Raw genomic sequence first — 17,518 nt, 5'->3', positions numbered from 1 at the left:
ATGCTATAACTGTATTTTCCCTTATTATTTTCTCAATTTTTCTTTTCTCTAGCTTACTTTATTGTAAGAATAAAGTATATAATAAAAATATGTGTTAATTGACTTTTCATGTTATTGGTAAGGCTTCTGGTCAACAGCAGGCTACCAGTAGTTCAGTTTTTAGGGAGTCAAAATTCTTATGTAGATTTTCTTTTTTTTTTTTTTAAGATTTTATTTATTTATTAATGAGAGACATAGAGAGAGAGAGAGGCAGAGACATAGGCAGAGGGAGAAGCAGGCTTCCTGTGGGGAGCCTGATGTGGGACTCAATCCGGGGACTCCAGGATCACTCCCTGAGCCAAAGGCAGCCGCCCAGCTGCTGAGCCACCCAAGTGCCCCAGAATTCTTATGTAGATTTTCGACTGCATGAGGAGCCAGTGCCCCAAACCCCATGTTTTTCAAGGGTCCAGTGTATATCCATTTATATTCAATTGTATCTAAACAGGATTATATTACAAATACATTTTTAAGATGTTTTGTATTTTATACATGCTATTTCTAAAGGATTTTTTTTTTTCTTTTTTGGGACAGAGGGCTTGCTTCTTCTTCCTCTTTGCATCTGCCACCCATATCACCTTCCTTATTTCTTCTCCCTCAAAGGCAAACCCTACTAACAACTTGATTATGCTCTAATAATTATACATAGGTATATAAATATCACTTCTATTTATATTTTTTGTAGTTATCAGTGCAAAAAGAAGTGTGCCAAAGCTTAATTGTCTCTTGCCAACATCATCACTAGCTTATGTGGTAGAATATTTTATTTTTTTCTTAAAGATTTTTATTTTATTTATTCTAGGAAGAGAAAGAGAGAGAATATGGAGGAGGAGCGGAGGGAGAGGGACCAGCAGACTCTGCCCTGAGCACGGAGCCTAGTTCTGGATTCTATCTCAGAACCCTGAGATCATGACCTGAGCTGAAACCAAGAGTTGGACACTTAAAAGACTGAGTCACCCAGGTGCCTCAGAACATTTCATAAACAAAAATAGATGAAGTTAGGAATGCCTGGGTGGCCCAGTGGTTGAGCATCTGCCTTTGGCTCAGGTAGTGATCCCGGGGGGCTGGGTCGAGTCCCACATCAGGCTATGTGGAGCCTGCTTCTCCCTCTGTTTATATCTCTGTCTCTGTCTCTCTTTCTCTCTCTCTGTCTCTCATGAATAAATAAAATCTGAAAAAAGGGGATCCCTGGGTGGCTCAGTGGTTTAGCGCCTGCCTTTGGCCCAGGTCACCATCCTGGGGTCCCGGGATCAAGTCCCATGTCGGACTCCCAGCATGGAGCCTGCTTCTCCCTCCTCCTGTGTCTCTGCCTCTCTCTCTCTCTTTCTCTCTCTATCATAAATAAATAAATAAATTTTTTTTAAAAATCTGAAAAAAAAATAGATGAAGTTAAAAGAGCCATCAAGATAGAAAATTATATAGTATAATAATCTGTCTACTAATACTTTCCAGTAGTGTTACTCTCGGCTTTGAAGAGGTAAGTTAGGGACACCTGGGTGGCTCAGTGGTTTAGCGCCTGCCTTCGGCCCAGGGTGTGATCCTGGAGTCCTGAGATCGAGTCCCACATTGGGGTCTCCTCATGGAGCCTGCTTCTCCCTCTGCCTGAGTCTCTGCCTCTGTGTGTGTGTGTGTGTGTGTGTGTCTCATGAATAAATAAATAAAATCTTTTTTTAAAAAAAGAGGTAAGTTGTAAAACGAGCACAAAGTAGCACAATAATCAAAATCCAACATGTAAACTCAATTTTTCTACAAACAGCAATTCAGAAATGAATTTAAGCCATGTATTTACACTGTTGCCCAAAACTCACAAACTACAATTAAATTATAGAAGTATACATGTAAAGTTACATACAGTAAACACACAATCCAAACCATGACATGTTATAAAATAAATACAGTATATGCATAGAATCACATTAATTGTAACTAACCCAGAACTATTGACAAGAAGTTATAAATTTAAACCATTAATATTTCATAAGTGGACTGAACTAATTTAATAAGAGAAGCTAACAACTCTCAAATACCAAACTGGAATTGAAATAAAATTTATTGTCATATAAGCTTTAGTTTACCAGAATACTTTCGCTAATCTGTTGAGTTTACTGTGGAGCATGTTCTAGAGGTGTCTAATCAATCTGCAGGACCCTTACAAAGATAGGGTGAAAGAGTTATAATCTCCTTCTCTGTCTTTTATTATAAGATGCCTCTCTTAAGGGATCCCTGGGTGGCGCAGCGGTTTGGCGCCTGCCTTTGGCCCAGGGCGTGATCCTGGAGACCCGGGATCGAATCCCACGTTGGGCTCCTGGTGCATGGAGCCTGCTTCTCCCTCTGCCTATATCTCTGCCTCTCTCTCTCTCTCTCTGTGACTATCATAAATAAATAAATAAAAAAAATTAAAAAAAAAAAAGATGCCTCTCTTAAGAAATACCATGAGTGATTAAAAATGAATGATGTAGTTCTAACTCTAGTGAGAAGGAAAAGGATCAGCACAGATTAAAAGAGCAAGTTCCAAAACAAAGCCTATTTGTATGCTCCTAGTTATACTAAAAGCGAAAGCCGCATTTGACAGATGCATTGAAAAATGTCTGACCACTATGACAGTGGCAGAGACAGTATTAGACCAAAAAAAATTCCAGACCAATGTCACTAAATTGCTCACAGAGAGTGTATATCATCAGCGAGGGGAGGTGGGCGGTGAGGCTTTGGGTAGTGGCAGATTTCCACTGTTAACCTTAGATGCATCTGCACCGTTTGAATTTTTTCTAATTACAGAGCATTCGGCTGTTATTTATATTAAGAAGTGCTTTTACATAAGAAGTGCTTCAGCAGGAACACCTGGGTGGCTCAGTGGTTGAGCGTCTGCCTTTGACTCAGGTCGTGATCCCAGGGTCCTGGGATTGAGTCCTGCATCGGGCTCCCCAGAGGGCGCCTGCTTCTCCCTCTGCCTATGTCTCTGCCTCTGTCTCTGTGTCTCCCATGAATAAACAAATAAAATCTTAAAAAAAAAAAAAAGTGCTTTAGCCATCACTGTGGCACTCCAGGCAGGGAGATGAAGAAAGGAGTATAGGACACTACATCCCGGAAAACTGCCCGATGGCATTTCTGCATTCCATTAACCAAAACTCCATAACATGGCCATTCTCAGCTGCCAGGTAGCCTAGAAAGTGTAGTCTTGATCCTGGAGGCCTTGTACCTAGCTTAAAAATCAGGATTCTGCTATTATTAAACTACAGGGTAGGGAGGGTACTGAGTAATACACATATCTAATTCAGGAATTTCAGATTATTATATATCTAAGTTTGGAGGGATCACTTATTAAACATATAAGTTTGGAGGGATCACTAAAATCAAGGTAGCCTGTAGAAGGGGTAAGTATACAGAAGGATGTTGACATGAAGAAAGTTTCCTACAGAAAGACTATGTGGTCGAGATGTAAGCATGAAAGTGGCTCAGTGGCTTGAGAAGAGGTGCTGTCGTGTAATTGGAGTAGTCCACACTGGGACTCCAGGCCAGAACAGAAACATTAAAATAATAAGAGGAAAGTAAATCAAACTGAAAAGGATTCATGAATCTTCCTCCGTAAGTGAAATCATGGTGCTTCACTGAGAGAGCTATGGGACTCAAAAGACACTGGCTTAAAACTCGGAAGACCTGGCTTTGCTGATAGCACAATATTTCGGTTAAGTGCAACTGAATCCTCTTTGAGGGAATTTGAAGGAAAAGGAAGAAGAAGGAAGAGTGGAGGTAATTTATTTTTGTTTCTGTGTCTTTTACCTACATTGAAGAAATCATGTGTAGGTGTCCGTGAATTTTGCCACTTCTCTAAAACTATAAAAGTTAAAAAGCAAAACATTTATTTTTTTAAAAGATTTTTCTTTAAAAAAAAATAAAAAAAATAAAATTAAAAAAAAAAGATTTTTCTTATTCATTCATGAGAGACACAGAGAGATGCAGAGACACAGGTAGAGAGAGAAGCAGGCTGCCTGCAGGGAGCCTGGTGTGGGACTCGATCCCGATCCCGGGGATCATGACCAAAGGCAGGCACTCAATCATTGAGCCACCCGGGTGCCCAGAAAGCAAAACCAAAGCTACAAATGTCACTTTTAAATGTCCATTGACAAAAGAAGAGGAAATTATTTAGACAGTCTCCTAAACTGTTGCAAAACAATCAGTCTTTTTTTTTTTTTTTTAGTTCTATTCAATGTCCATTCCTTTGCCCAATAGTGTATTTTGGAGACAATGTGCACCACTCAACAGTCCAGCTTGTAGGCTTTGAATAATGTTTCCTTTTGTCTGTGTGTCAGTGAAACTGATCTGTAAGTGACTAGGCTGTGAGTTAAGCCATATTAACATTCTGTTTTAACAGAGACCATGAATTAGAGTAATATTACTGATAGTCTTTGAAATGAAAGTCACACTCTCCAAAAACACTGAAATGTACCTATTTCACCTACCAGCCACCATCAGCATTCTGGGGGAAAGAATATTATTTCATGTCCTTACAATGGTTTTATATCTTAACAGAGGACTAGACAATATTTGAATATTGATATTCTATTCTAACTGAAGTGGTTCCAATAATAAAAGCCTTTGGCTTCTGGCCTTTCAGAAATGTTCCCACTAAGTTCTCGTGCAGTAAGTGAAAAACAGCAAATAAATTGATAAATATTAAGTGTTTAAGAGATGTTTTATTTGTTGTTTGTTTACCAACCACAGCTAGGTAAGGTAAGAGGAACTGGGTTAATTCTGAAACCCTCAGTTTCCTTTCCTCTAACCCAATAGCTATTGCAGGCCACTAATGTGTTCTTTCCTTTGTAGGAAGTTGCAAATCGAGAGAAGAAAAAACAAAACAAAACAAAACCAAGCAGGCATTATTTTTAGCTTCCCTTTGATTTGGACAAAGCTATGGTCCTTACTTTTTCTCGTGCCGACTCTCATAACCATTCAAAGAAGCAAAAATGAGCCAAAGGGGAGAAAGAGGGAATTGTGCCAAAGGACTTAAGGCAGGGTTATTGTCACGATGCTGAGTTGCAGGAATCCAGACAACCAGAGAGCTTATTTGCTCTAATCCGACGCAGGAGGGCTTGTCCCATCAGGCAGACACAGGTGCTGCCTAAATTGGATCCCTCTGAGACCAGGTATCTCCAGTTTCCTTGGAGAAATAGTTTAAGCTTCTCAGCTTCAGACCTTCCTCTGAATATTAATATGGTGGTAACTATGGTGTCTAACCCTTGGAGAGCAAGGGGTTGTTGCAATGAAGGATTTACAAACTAAGCTTAAAAATAGCAAGGATGCGGGATCCCTGGGTGGCGCAGCGGTTTAGTGCCTGCCTTTGGCCCAGGGCACGATCCTGGAGACCCGGGATCGAATCCCACGTCGAGCTCCCGGTGCATGGAGCCTGCTTCTCCCTCTGCCTGTGTCTCTGCCTCTCTCTCTCTCTCTCTGTGTGACTATCATAAATAAATAAAAAAATTTAAAAAAATAATTTAAAAAAAATAGCAAGGATGCTATTTACAAAAATATATCAGTAGTAAATAAATAAAATAGCAAAGATGATCTATTTTTGCAAAATTTTGTTTAATACAACTTAACAAGGCAGCACATGTTAGCTTAGATATGTAGTTGGTGGACTATGGCTCATTGTCTCATTTTGTACTACCTGCAAGCTGAGAATGAACAGTATATTGTGATGTATGAAAATTATGTCAAATTAAAATTTCAAAATTTGTTCTCTCTCTGTTTAAAGATTTTATTTATTTATTAGAGATGGTGGGGAGAGAGAGAGGCAGAGACAAGGCAGAGGGAGAAGCAGGCTCCACGCAGGGAGCCTGAGGTGGGATTAGATCCCAAGTCTCCAGGATCACACCCTGGGCTAAAGGCAGCGCTAAACTGCTAAGCCACCAGGGCTGCCCTGTTCTCTCTTATTATGCAAGTACCTACATAATATCATTGACTTTGCCTGTTAACCTGTAAGACAAAATATTTACTACCTGGTCCTTTACAGAAAATGTTTGAAAATGAGTGAAAATATCAGTGAGGGTGACAAAACATGAGAGACACCTAACTCTGGGAAATGAACAAGGGGTAGTGGAAGGGGAGGTGGGCGGGGGATTGGGGTGACTGGGTGATGGGCACTGAGGGGAGCACTTGGCGGGATGAGCACTGGTTGTTATGCTATATGTTGGCAAATTGAACTCCAATTTAAAAAAGAAAAAAAAAGAAAAAGAAAATGTTTGAAGATTCCTGGTTTAGAAGAGTATGGGATAGAGTGTCAGGTAAACCTGGTAAATCCAGGGCTGCCATTTAACTGTATGACCTTGAAGAAGATACTTAACATTTCAAGGCTTAGTTTCTTTGTCTAGAAAATGGGCATACGAATACTATTCATCTTGCCAGGTTAAATAAGATAATGCTTTTGACATGCTTAACACAATGCGTATCAGATGATAAGGGATCCACACATTACTATTATTGCTGTCATTGTTGTTTTGCCACAAAGCTACTGAAACTAAACAAAAGGCAAAACTGAGGAAATTTTAAAGTTACCTTAGAACATGCAAGACAGTCTACAATATTATACTTAGGAATTTTTAAAAACTTATTTTAAAAGGCATTTGGGATTAAACAACAACAATGCCTCACTCAGAATGGATAAAAGTGGTAAGTCCTATGTTAAGATATAAAAACAGTCACACATGTAGAGAGAGCTGAGATTGCAAGCCATGTATCTGACTATATCAAATCCCTCACCTCTTCAGACACATACATGCTGAATTTTGAAAAGTTGATAAAGTCAGGAAAGAAAATGGCTGAACTCCACAGAATTCATAGGTGATATATTGTTGAAGAGTATTATGGAAATAGAAGAAAAAAATGTATTGAGCTGTGATCTTTATACTCATGCCCATGTATGGCTCAGTTGAGGAATCACTACAAATAGGTCCAGACTTAACTGCAGAAAGCCAGGACTTGAAATCGCTGGACGCAGAACTTGAAGCCATTGCTTCTCAGCAAACTCACGCTGGTACCGCCACGTTTTGATGCACAGTGGAAACGTCAATATTTTTAAAAACAGCAGCTATATTGGAATAAAATTCATATACCCTATTATACAGCTATTTAAAGTATACGGGGGCACCTGGGTGGCTCAGTTGGTTGAATGCCTGATTCTTAGTTTCAGCTCAGGTCACAGTCTCATGGGTCATGGGAAGGATCCCTGTGTGGAGCTCTGCACTCAGCAGGGGAGTCTGCTGGAAGATTCTCTCCCTCTGCCCTCTACCCTCATGCTCATTTTCTCTCTCAAATAAATAAACAAATCTTAAAAAAAAAAAAAAGCATACTATTCAGTATTGGGTTTTTTTTTTTTTTTGTATTTTCACAGGATTGTGTTATCACCACCATAATTAATTTTAGAACATTTTCATCACCCCAAAAATGTACATATTCACAGTCACTCCCCTCAGCCCCCAGTCCTGATTACAACGAATCTACTTTCTGTTTCCACAGATTTGCCTCCTCTGCACATTTCAGGTAAATAGAACCACACACTATGTGATATTTCGTGAATGCCTTTTTACTTACCATAATACTTTTGAGGTTCATTCATCTTATAGCAGGTACTTCATTCTTGTTTGTTGTGAGATAATTTTTCATTGTATGGATGTATCACATTTTGTTTATTCATTCATCGGGTGATGAACACGTGGAGTGCCTTTAACTTTTGACCATTGGACCATGTAAAACTCTTTTTGCTCAGACCAAGACTATATAGCGTTACTCACCTTGACTTCGCTGGGCCTTGTTGGGCACAGTTTGCTCTCGGTGAGATAAGAGATGTTGATATAACATTCTTTCAGAGCTACATAAGGGAATCTTCAAGCATGTGTCTGAGAAATGTGTAAGGGAAAGTGGTTAGAGCTGTTAACAGCTTCTGTTCAGGCAGTAATGCAGTGCAGAAAGGTCACTGAATTATTTCCAGCAAAACCTGGAAATAATTGACAGGAAATGAGTGAAGAAATTGCAAAACAGAATATAATACAACAAAGAAGTTGAAAACATAGGTAAACTCAGGAGATTACATATTATATGACACTCTTTTAATGAAGTTCAAAGACAAGCAAAATTAAAAAACATATTGTCATATATATATAAATGTTTAATAAAACTAAAATGAAAGGAGGGAATGATCAGTCACCCCAAAACAATTCAGGATAATGGTTATTATCTTAGGGGAGAGGCAGAGAGTTGGAATAGGATACTGGCCCCCATTGGTACTTATAACTCTTTGGTAATGTGGTATGCCTAGGGTGGCTCAGGGTGTGATTCTGGGGTCTGGGATCAAGTCTCACATCGGGCTCCCTGCATGGAGCCTGCTTCTCCCTCTGCCTATGTGTCTGACTCTCTCTCTCTCTGTGTCTCTCATGAATAAATAAAATCTTTTTTTTTTGAAATCTTAAAAAAACAAACAAACAAACCTTACTGGTAATGTTCTTGGGCTAGGGATGAGGTCAAAGGAGTTCACTATAAACTTATAAATATAAAAGAGGGCTACCTACAGGTTAATGATGAGAATGTCATGAACCAATGAATATGATAAATGAACATAGGTTACTTGAGCCCAAATTAAAAAAATGAGAAAGAAAAATAAATAAAAGTAATACACGTACATTGTAAAAATTTGGATATCCATGTAAAATATGTAGTTATAATAAAGAAAAAAAGTTTTGCTGCTTATTCCTTGAGGAGGTAGAAAAATTACAATTAATAGTGTTATAGTTTCCCATTCTTTTCCCTATGGATTAAAAAAAGTCTTTAATTTTATTTATTTTTTAAAAATATTTTATTTTTTTTTTTATGAGAGACACAAAGAGACAGAGACATAGGCAGAGGGGAAGCCTGATGCGGGACTCGATCCCATGACCCCAGGACCAGGACTTGAGCCAAAAGCAGATGCTCAACCGCTGAGCCACCCAGGCGTCCCTAAAAAAAGTTTTATAATGACACTAAAAAAAAAAAAATCACATTAATAAAGTCTGTTCTCCACGGGGATTGTTTAGGTCAGGCTGCCCACGCAGCAGGTAGCAGCGGGACTGCGCACCGCGACAGCATCAGGACTGGAGTCCTAACAGCTCCGCCCGCTGCGCTCAGGTTCGGAGGACACGCCCAGGGGGTGTGTCCAGCGCCTCCGGGGGGCGTGGCTAAGAGGCGAGGAGGCGGGCCTCGGCGGGCCTCAGGTAATCGGGGCGGGATCGCGAGGCGCCGCGCGTCGCAGCGTGATGACGTCAAGCGCGCCCGGCGTGGCGCTTCCGGCGTGCGCAGCCGCGTTGTCGGCGTCCTGGTCGCGGAGAGGCGTGCTGTGCGCTTGGCGGGGATGTTCCCGGCTGTGGGTGCTGTGGATGAGGAAGAGGAGCCGGCGGAGGAGGACTGCCCGGAATTGGTCCCCATTGAGACGAAGCTAAGAGAGGAGGAGGAAAAGTCTGGCCCCGGCGCTAAGATCCCAGTCACAATCATCACCGGGTATTTAGGTAACTAACCATCCCGGTCAGAAAATGCCGTGAACGCTGGTATCCTGGGCGTTTGGGGGCTGCCGGTGCCTCTTCACCTTAGGCATCTGGGCCTTCTGGCCCACAGCAGATGTATCTGAGGTAGGGGCTGGGTCGCTCGCTCCCCGGTTTGGGTGGCGTTTCATCTCGGGGCTTACGGATGCCCAAGCCCCCTGCCCCCTTTGCGTTAGATGCACCTTTGTCAAGGGAGGTGGAAAGCTAACTTCGCATCGTGACCCTAGTTGTGGCTCTGCGCTTAGAGGCCTGGACCCGCCCCTCTCCCGCCTGACCTCTCCCTGGCTATCTTAGTTACCTTCCGGAAGCTCGGGAGCCTCCTTGGAAAGTGGAAGTCCTCTCCGTCACCTGTTTGAGTTGGTTTTCTCCTCTCCTAAATGAGAGAGCGGGAAACACCTCCCCTACAAGTCTGTTATCTTTACAGGGTGCCCTGTCTGCACAGTGCGCCACCCACAACGGGCTTCCTCTGGTAGATTCCCCTTCCTTCCCCATGGGCCGGTCTCTTCCAGCTCTTCGGGGAGAGGACTCTTTATTTTTTAAGTAAAGATTTTATTTATTTATTCATGAGAAAGAGAGAGGCAGAGCCATAGGCAGAGGGAGAAGCAGGCTCTCTGTGGGGAACCGGGTGCGGGACTCGATCCCAGGACCGTGGGATCACGCCCTGAGCAGAAGGCAGATGCTCAACCACTGAGCCACCCAGATGCCCCCGGACTAATTTTTAAAGGAATTTATTTTTGATGTTTCCCCACTATTATTCAGAAGCTGCTCTGTTAAGTCCAAGACCGTGTGGTTCAGTTTGGCTTTTCCCATTTTTCTAATTCCTAGGTCGGTAGAGCATTGGAGGTAATGGCCTGAAGGTTAGGAATGAGAGCTTTTGCCAACAACCTTGTTGCTGAATATGGGGGAATATAGTTTCTCTACTTATTCCTGATCTTTTTCTCTCTTTTGAAACATTGTTCTATCGGCTTCCATCACATTTTTCTTCTGAAATTTCCACCCACTTCTCTGGCTTTTCTTTTAAAAAATTTCTCCCACCTGTTTTTAACTTCATCCTTTTAACTTTACACACAGGTAGTTTCTATTCTGGTGTCCCACAGACATCTCAAACTCAGCGGGTCCAGAACTTGAAATGTTACCTAACCCTCCAGTCCTTCTGCTCCTGCGATTCCAACCACCTGGAATATTCTAAAAATGTTCTAATTACCCTTGTGTAATTCTTCCCTTTAATACATTCTTTGTATTTTAGCCTTAATGATCTTTGTAAATGTCAACTGATTGTGTCACACCATTCAGTGGTTTCCATTTGGGCTACAGTTCAAATTCCTAAACACGAATCAGAAGGTCCTTTATGATCTGGCTCTTGACAGCCTTTCTAGGCTTCAAAACTGTGATCCAGACACATTAAACAACTTACTCATAAAAGGTGCCAAGTATGTTAGGCCCTGGAATACTTTTCTATTTTGTTACTCCTCTGTGTAGACCTCCCTCCTAGGTGCTCCATGACATCTTGTACATCTCCTATCCACTCTATAATTCTGTGGCATAATTGCCTCTTGATTGATCTGAATTAACTTCCATCATGCACTCAGTCTTTTGTAAGCATCATGAAAGTAGAGACAGAAAAAAAAAAAGAAAGAAAGAAAGAAAGAAAGTAGAGACAGTTTGTCTCTGTTTTGTGCATTTTTCACCAAAGCCTAGCATAAAATCTGGCCCAGAGTAGACTTTTGAATGCACCAACTGTGCCTTAAAGTCTTCTGTTTTAAGTCTTAGTAATTCTATTAGACAATCTCTTAACTCCACCTCTTCCTCTCCATTTTCATGGCGTCAGTCATGTTCAGGGTCTCTGTCTCACGCTCCATCTGGTTTCTAAGAATTTCCTCAGTGCCCTGTCTCCTCCAGCTCTGTCCCTTTCACTATATACTTCACACTTTTGTGATGTTGAGCTTTTAGAAGCGCTCTAAACACAAGCCTTTCATCCCTTCAACAGCCTTTTAAGGAATATGGCCTAGAAATGTAGAAGATATTAATACCCTAATGATCAGGCAGCCCTGGTGGCGCAGTGGTTTAGTGCTGCCTGCAGCCTGGGGTGTGATCCTGGAGACCTGGGATCGAGTCCCATGTCAGGCTCCCCGCATGGAGCCTGCTTCTCCCTCTGCCTGTGTCTCTGCCCCTCTCTCTCTCTCTCTCTGTGTCTCTCATGAATAAATAAATAAAATCTTAAAAAAAAAATACCCTAATGATCATTAAATCCCTCCTAGTTGTATGGTAGAAATCTTGTATGTCCTTCAGGAGAGACCTATGAGCTTACATGGAAAAGTTCTTAGCAGTACTGTTGAGGAGAATAAAATGCTGGAGAGAACACAAATGCCCACCAGCAGAAAAGTAAATAAATGATGTATTCATACAATTGAACTACACTACGGTGCAATTTTTTTCCCCGTCTTTGAACTTTGCTGTGTATAGTTGTTCTCAAGATAAATGTTTTTCTTCTACTTGAGCTGAACATACTAGGTTTAACATGCCACCTACTGGATAAAGTTAGTGTAGCTTTATGAATTTATTTTCCTAAGTACTGAATATTCTGTACATTAACGTTTTCTACATTCATTCTCCTATTTTGCGTGTGTTTTATGGATAGGTAGACAGATACAGTTGACCCTTGAACAGTGTGGGGTTAGGAGTGCCAACATCTTGCACAGTTGAAAACCTGCATATAAACCCCAAAAAACTACCAATAACCTACTGTTGATCAGAAGCTTTAGTGATAATATAAAGCCAATTAACACATATTTTGTACATGTATTACATACTGTATTTGTATAGTAAAGTAAGCTAGAGAAAAGTTATGAAGAAAAATCATAAGGGGGAGAAAATAAAGTACTGTACCATATTTACAGAAAAGAAAAATCCAAATGTAAGTGGACCCATGACCCACACAGTTAATTGTTCGAGGGTCAGCTGTATATATCATATTTTCTTACAGGTTACTGTTAGCATACTGAAAGTAGCCCTGTGGTCAGTTTGAATTTGTGTCTGTTTAATGACAGATACTGAAATAAAAAATAGGGCTTTATATGTAAATGTTAGGGAAATAAACCGTATATATTTAGTTAAGAAACATTGTCATCATGTAAAAGTGCCTAAATATTTTAAATAAAGTATATGAATAATTTAAATAAAGTAAGTTTACTTTACAATAAATAAAGTACCTCAGTACTTTATTACCAAGAAGCCATTATTTCAATAATTCCTCACTCAATAGAAAGTTTAGATGCCTTAGTGTTAAATATATCATAAATTGTGTAGAAGGCAAATTTTTGTTATATGAGGTTGAAGAAAGCTGTGATCCAAGTTGTAGGAATATTCGTAAATATAAGATTTAATCAGTATAAAGCTTTTTTAGTAGTTTGCAAAAGATACTTTAATCTTTTCCTCTGGAATCTTCTATACCATAGTTAAATATTTTAAAAATAGCACAGAAATTTTTAAAAACAAAATTATAAAAATATTAGGACTTTTTTGTGTATGTGCCTTTAAAATTAGCCTTTGAATGTTATTTAAATACATTTTATAGGTGCTGGAAAGACAACACTTCTGAACTATATCTTGACAGAGCAACATAGTAAGAGAGTGGCGGTTATTCTAAATGAATTTGGGGAAGGTAAGTAAAATTCAATGAATGCCATGCTGTAAGAATTTGTAGGGTAGCTTATCCCCCTAATTGAATTGATGAAAATACAAAGTATTATAATGTGAACACATTGATGCAGATGGTTTTGGGAAAATTAGATTAGTTTCTGTCAAGCCTTATTTTGTAGAGATTGGAGGTACTGAAATCAAGTAGTTTTTTTTTTTTTTTTTTTTTTAAGATTTTATTGATTTATTCATGAGAGACACAGATAGAGAGACACAGAGGCAGAGACACAGGCAGAGGAAGAAGCAGGCTCCATGCAAGGAGCCTGACGTGGGACTCAATCCCAAGGACTCCAAGGATCACGCCCTGGGCCAGGGGCTCATGCTAAACTGCTGAGCCACCCAGGGATCCGATCCCCCAGATAGTTTTTATAAAATTTTATGTAACTTTGGAATTCATAGCAACAGAATAAATTAGATTTTTACATGAAAGAACTCCAGAAGTAAAAATGGAAACATATGAAAGAAAGTTATTTCAGGCACTTTCTGTGTACTTTTGTACTGATTATATATTGTTCACTTGTAACTTCTGAAAAATATTTAAAAATGCTTCGGTTTTTATAAGTTTACCTTGTTGGATGTTTATTATTTGCAAAGCATTTAAAACTGAAGATTTTTTAAAGATTTTATTTATTCATGAGAGACACAGAAAAAGAGGCAGAGACACAGGCAGAGGGAGAAGCAGGCCCCATGCAGGGAGCCTGACGTGGGACTCGATTCCGGGTCTCCAGGATCATGTTCTGGGCCGAAGGAGATACTAAACTGCTGAGCCACCTGGGCTGCCCTAAAACTGAAGATTTTAAAAATAAGTTAAATATATGGTTTCCATCCTTAAGCCCCGGCAGTTGTCTGTGGAAATATATGCATTTAAAATTCCATTTTTGGGGGGGTTTTTGTTTTGTTTTATTTTTTAAAGATTTTATTCATTTATTCATGAGAGACACAGAGGCAGAGGGAGAAGCAGGCTCCGTGCCAGGAGCCCTATGTGGGACTCGATCCCAGGACCCAGGGATCATGCCCTGAGCCGAAGGCGGATGCTCAACCACTGGCCACCCAGACGTCCCATCATTTTTTTGTTTTGTTTTTAATATTGAACTGTGCTTTAATATCTACACAGCAGTGTTAGACACAATTCTTAGATTACTTTTAGAAGTCTTTCTTCTTACAAGTGAACTTTAAAGCTTGCTTTTAACCAAAAAATATGTTGAACTATTTTTTATAGTATGCTATTTTCTCAGTATTAAATGAATAATGGAGCTAGGTTTTATGAAGAAGGGAGACCTGTTAAACTTGATTTCTCATTTTAATAAACTAAAGTGAAAAGCCCTGTTAAAATAAAAATGCTAAGATTTTTTTAAATCTGTCTTTTACTCTAGCTTCTTATTAACATCTGTTGGACACTGATCACATTTTTTGTTACTCTTTTCTTCATTTTTTCCTGATCATTTGTGTAATTTTGTCCTTTACAGCATTTAAAATACTTTCCTTTGCATTTTATTCATATCTTTTATACCCTGAATTCTGTAGCAGTCCCTTTCAAAGCTCTTTATCCTTGCCTAACTGAACTATAAACAGAAACTATATAAATGAAAAATTATTCAGTTTTCTTTTTTGGCCATTTGCTTTACTGGATTTAGAATTCTTCCTTTCTTTATTGGAGGAAAAGTAAGATACTTAAAATTATTCTTGTATGATAGCAAGTATCTCAGAATTTCAAGTATATATTATTTCTTAAGTAAACATTGCTAAGAAAACTTCAGTTTAAAAATTTAGTTTTTAAATGAGCACATTGATACCCTGGCCAGACAAACTTTCTTAAAATGAACTAGAGTTTTTACTCATACTGGGAATATTGAGTACTCTAATACAAACAAAAACAATTTAGAGGAAGATGGAAAGTAAAAAATAGATAAGGCAATCTTCTAAGAGCATTAAGGGCATACAAAAATCAATATATTAAATGTACTAAATGTTGGCCATGGACAAAAAGGAGTGCTTTTGAAATAGGTACTGTATTAGGATATAGGAGTGAGCAAGCGAGAGGCCTGAAGAAGTAAGTTTGAGTCATTGATTTTGGATTTGCCTTTTTAGGGACTTAAATCCTCTTAAAAACGTAAAAGCTAAAGTAATCTAGAATAGTATAGTTTAAAATATTGAGGCTGCGCAAACAGAATGTATTGTTATAAATGTATAAAATGATTTGAAATCTGTGCTATTGATAGTCTCATCTTTGTTTTTGTTGGCTAGTGAACATAATCTAAAGAGTTCACTAGCCAACAAAAAATCTAAAGAGTGTTTCTTGGGATCCCTGGATGGCTCAGCGGTTTACTGCCTGCCTTCGGCCCAGGGCGTGGTCCTGGAGTCCCAGGCTTGGGTCCCACGTCGGGCTCCCTGCATGGAGCCTGCTTCTCCCTCTGCCTGTGTCTCTGCCTCTTTCTCTCTGTGTCTCTCATGAATAAATAAATAAAATCTAAAAAAATAAAATAAAGAGTGTTTCTTGTTAATTACAGGAAGTGCAGTGGAGAAATCCTTAGCTGTCAGCCAAGGCGGAGAGCTCTATGAAGAATGGCTGGAACTTAGAAACGGTTGCCTCTGCTGTTCAGTAAAGTGAGGAATGGGTTTACTGTGTGCTTATTGGTTTGTTATAAGTGTTTATTGATTATATTGATTATATTTACAGCTCTTATTTTCTCTTGTAACTGAATTTCACAGTTTGCTTCTTTGTATTTTCACATAGAAAATAACATTAGGATGTATTAAAGTGTTTCTTGCTATCTTACTTATTTTCTTGTCTGCTCTAATGCTTTGGTCCTTTTATTGAGTTTCTAGTTTCTAGTCACATTTCATGTATACAAAAATTATTATTCTACATTGAATGAGTCATTGGTCTAATTTCCAAGGATTCAACTTCTAAAAATAAAAATAAATGACCATCCAAAAGGTCCAAAGGCTTATGCCGTGTTCTACCAGTGATGGTTGTTTCCAAGGACAGTGTCTGTTTTTTTCACTAACATACCATAGATCTTAGAAAAGGACTTGACATACATATTTACTCAAATATTTGTTGAGTAAATTAGGAAAATTAATACCTGTGCAGTTAATTTTGTATATTTTAGTGAATTAAATTTTTTCTATGTCGTTTACAACTTAGGTATTTGACTTTGAGTCAAATATATTAACAAAGTTAAAATCATGACAGATTTTCTTGAACAACCAAAATGAAATCCAGTAAGTATTTTCTTGCACTGTTGATATTCTAAGAAAAAAGGGAAATTAAAGTCTGGTACCCTTATTCAGAACCAAATTGAAGAGTAATGATCATGTCCCTTTAGATGTTATATTAAACCACTGTAATTCATAAATTTTATCATTGTTTTGGATGTTCAGTGTTTTCTTACGTAATGCTATGAAAATAGATTTTTATTTTAGTCAGGGTTATTAAAGTTTCTTCTGCTTTTAGTTTTAATAAAATTAAAGTATTAACTCTTCATGTATCTGATTTATTTTACTTGTCAGTATATATGTCTCTGTTTTTCTCCACCATTGGTAAATATTGATGGACATGGTGTTAGAAGTTTGGGAATAAGTTAAATTTTTACACGGCTAAAGATATTTTCGTCTCAGGTTGCTATATATACACTTTAAAATGTTTATAATGATCATTTAAAAATATTCAGGTAATCAGCTGTATTTTATATTTTGGTATTCTCCAGGGACAATGGCCTTAGAGCTATTGAGAATTTGATGCAGAAGAAGGGGAAATTTGATTACATACTATTAGAGACCACTGGGTTAGCAGATCCTGGTAAGAAATGACATTATTAATAACCAGAATATAGTTTTAAAACATTTTTAAATGTATTAGAGAAATATGTAAATTAAGCATTAAACCTGTACTCCAGACTAAACACTTTTTGTTGTTGTTTAAAACAGGGAAAATACCGGATTGTGGGTTTTTTTGTTTTTGTTTTTGTTTTGCAGGTAAATCATGATTAGAGTAGTTGGTACTTTTAACTTGATTATAGGATTGAAGTTCAATTGATTGATTTAAGATCAATGGTAGGAACACAAATTGTTAAAAGTATGGAGATTTAGGAAAAATAAGGACATTCTTTCTTTTTTTTTTTTTTTTTAAGAGTTTATTTATTTATTCATGAGAGACACAGAGGCAGAGACACAGCACAGGGAAGAGAAGCAGGCTCCATGCAAAGAGCCTAATGTTGGACTCC

General features: G+C 38.6%; 1 protein-coding gene across 11 annotated transcripts in view; it reads left to right on the top strand.

Moving 5' to 3' along the window:
* The first annotated feature begins 9,315 nt into the window (after positions 1–9,315).
* The window catches only part of LOC144319687 (zinc-regulated GTPase metalloprotein activator 1B), a 57,710-nt gene continuing 49,507 nt past the window's right edge, over positions 9,316–17,518 (top strand). For 10 of the 11 annotated variants that reach the window (XM_077908252.1, XM_077908229.1, XM_077908213.1 and 7 more), the window contains exons 1-4: positions 9,316–9,563; positions 13,171–13,257; positions 15,800–15,896; positions 17,003–17,094. In XM_077908252.1, the coding sequence (XP_077764378.1) occupies positions 9,410–9,563; positions 13,171–13,257; positions 15,800–15,896; positions 17,003–17,094 (430 nt within the window). In that variant the 5' untranslated portion in view covers positions 9,316–9,409. Of the gene's footprint in view, positions 9,564–9,609; positions 9,684–13,170; positions 13,258–15,799; positions 15,897–17,002; positions 17,095–17,518 lie in introns of those variants that run through there. The other variant, XM_077908234.1, reaches the window with a different exon arrangement.

The sequence above is a fragment of the Canis aureus genome, chromosome 1, assembly GCF_053574225.1.
Source record: "Canis aureus isolate CA01 chromosome 1, VMU_Caureus_v.1.0, whole genome shotgun sequence".
Taxonomy (NCBI): Eukaryota; Metazoa; Chordata; class Mammalia; order Carnivora; family Canidae; genus Canis; species Canis aureus.
The sequence above is the reverse complement of the archived record's forward strand: the minus strand, read 5'-3'. Positions and strand labels throughout refer to the sequence as shown.